This window comes from Sorex araneus, chromosome 5 (genome assembly GCF_027595985.1).
Source record: "Sorex araneus isolate mSorAra2 chromosome 5, mSorAra2.pri, whole genome shotgun sequence".
NCBI lineage: Eukaryota > Metazoa > Chordata > Mammalia > Eulipotyphla > Soricidae > Sorex > Sorex araneus.
Genome location: NC_073306.1, coordinates 109,640,892 through 109,642,740, shown reverse-complemented (window position 1 = coordinate 109,642,740; position 1,849 = coordinate 109,640,892). Strand labels below are relative to the sequence as shown.

General features: G+C 64.8%; 1 protein-coding gene across 1 annotated transcript; it reads left to right on the top strand.

Moving 5' to 3' along the window:
- Positions 1-969: 969 nt before the first annotated feature.
- On the top strand, positions 970-1,629 carry NEUROG3 (neurogenin 3). The gene has a single exon (XM_004617082.1). The coding sequence runs from the start codon at positions 970-972 to the stop codon at positions 1,627-1,629; it is 660 nt and encodes a 219-aa protein (XP_004617139.1).
- Positions 1,630-1,849: the final 220 nt, after the last annotated feature.

Genomic DNA, 1,849 nt, shown 5'->3' with positions numbered 1-1,849 from the left:
ATAGGTTTCTGATGCAGAGGTGCAAGGCATCTTGTCAGGATAAGGCGGGTTGGGGGAAGCAAGGCAGCAGCCCCCTCTTTCTTACCACCCCCCCCCCCATCAACTGTGCCCGCCAGTGTCAGTAAAACGTCAGCTGAGCTTCCCCCTGACCAATCCATCCTGTAGGAGATCTGAAATTCTGGAGTTAGGGTCACTCATCATCCCCAATGCCTGTTCCCAGTTCTGCTTTGGGATGTGGGTTGAGCTGTCCTCCTTCCAGACGCTGAGCAGACCCTCAACTTCCCCGACCTCCCCAGCAGGATCCCCAAAGCCTCTTCCTGGAGACCAAAGGGAGGATGGAAGGGAAAGAGGGGATGAATGTAAAGGAAGACAGGAAGACGCGTTACAAATCGGGATCTGCCGCTCTGAGGCCCGGGCGCGGCTCTTTGAGGAGCCGAGAGTTGCTGGGCCGGAGCCCGCGCGCAGAAAGCAAATAGAGCCGCTCTCCCCTCCCCCGACCAGACCCGAGGCTTTGTCCGGCATCCAGCTGTGCCCCGCGGGGGAGGAGCGGGCTCGCGTGGCGCGGGGCCCCCGGGCCCTGTGCTGATTGGCCCGTGGCGCGGGCAGCAGCGGGGCAGGCACGCTCCGGGCCGGTCAGAGCAGATAAAGCGTGCCAGGAGGCACACGACTTGCCGCTGCAGAAATCCGAGCGGTCTCGCCGCCTGGCCAGAGGGAACCAGAGAGGACCCCGGGCGCCTTTTGAGCTTCTCCTCTTGGGGCGACTCTCCCATCCCAGCGGAACTTGCGGGCGCAAAGGCCAGAGTCTCGCTCTTGCTCTTTGGGACTGGGGAACAAGGTACCGACCTACCTGGAGGCTGCCGAGCGTGCAGCGGGGAGGAAGGGGGTAGTAGCACTTTCTGGTTTTGTCCCTCCACCAGATCCGGGCTCTGGGAGCCGGCGGTGACCAGTCCCCTCGGTCCCCTCCGCAGGATGGCGTCTCATCCCTCCGACGAGCCGGATGTCGAAGTGACCCACGAGCAGCGGAAGCAGCAGCAGCAGCAGCAACTCTTTCTTGGCGCCTCGGACCACGAAGTTACCCACGCGGTCGCGTCTCCGTCTAGCCCTTCGGGTCAGCGCAGCGGAGACTGCGCTGAGGCCGGTGGGGGTCCTGGTCGAGGCGCCGCACGCAAGCTCCGAGCGCGACGGGGCGGGCGCAGCCGACCCAAGAGCGAGCTGGCTCTGAGCAAGCAGCGCCGCAGCCGGCGCAAGAAGGCCAACGACCGGGAGCGCAACCGCATGCACAACCTCAACTCGGCGCTGGACGCGCTGCGCGGCGTCCTGCCCACCTTCCCCGACGACGCCAAGCTCACCAAGATCGAGACGCTGCGCTTTGCGCACAACTACATCTGGGCGCTGACGCAGACGCTGCGCATAGCGGACCGCGGTCTCCACGCGCTGGAACCGCCGGGTGAGGAGCTAGGCTGCTCCGACGGCGACCCGCCGGGGGACTGGGGCTCGCTCTACTCCCCGATCTCTCAGGCGGATAGCCTGAGCCCCGTTGGTTCGCTGGAGGAGCGCCCCAGGCTGCAGGCGCCGGCCTCGCCGGCCTGCCTGCGCCCCGGCGCCCTGGTCTTCTCGGACTTCCTGTGAAAGGACTTGGCAGCCTCTGAGCGCTATAGATGCTGGGACAGAAGGAAGGGACGGCGAAGGTCTCGCGAACTTGCTTTCCGCCTGTGATGAGCTAGTCTCCAGCGGACCCAAGCTCTGCTGGGTGGTAGGGCGGGGTTGGACTCCCAAGGGCTCCCTGCCACTCTTTCGGCAACCCCTCTGCTTCTCTTTGCCATTCCCTTAACTCTAGAACTCACTGCAT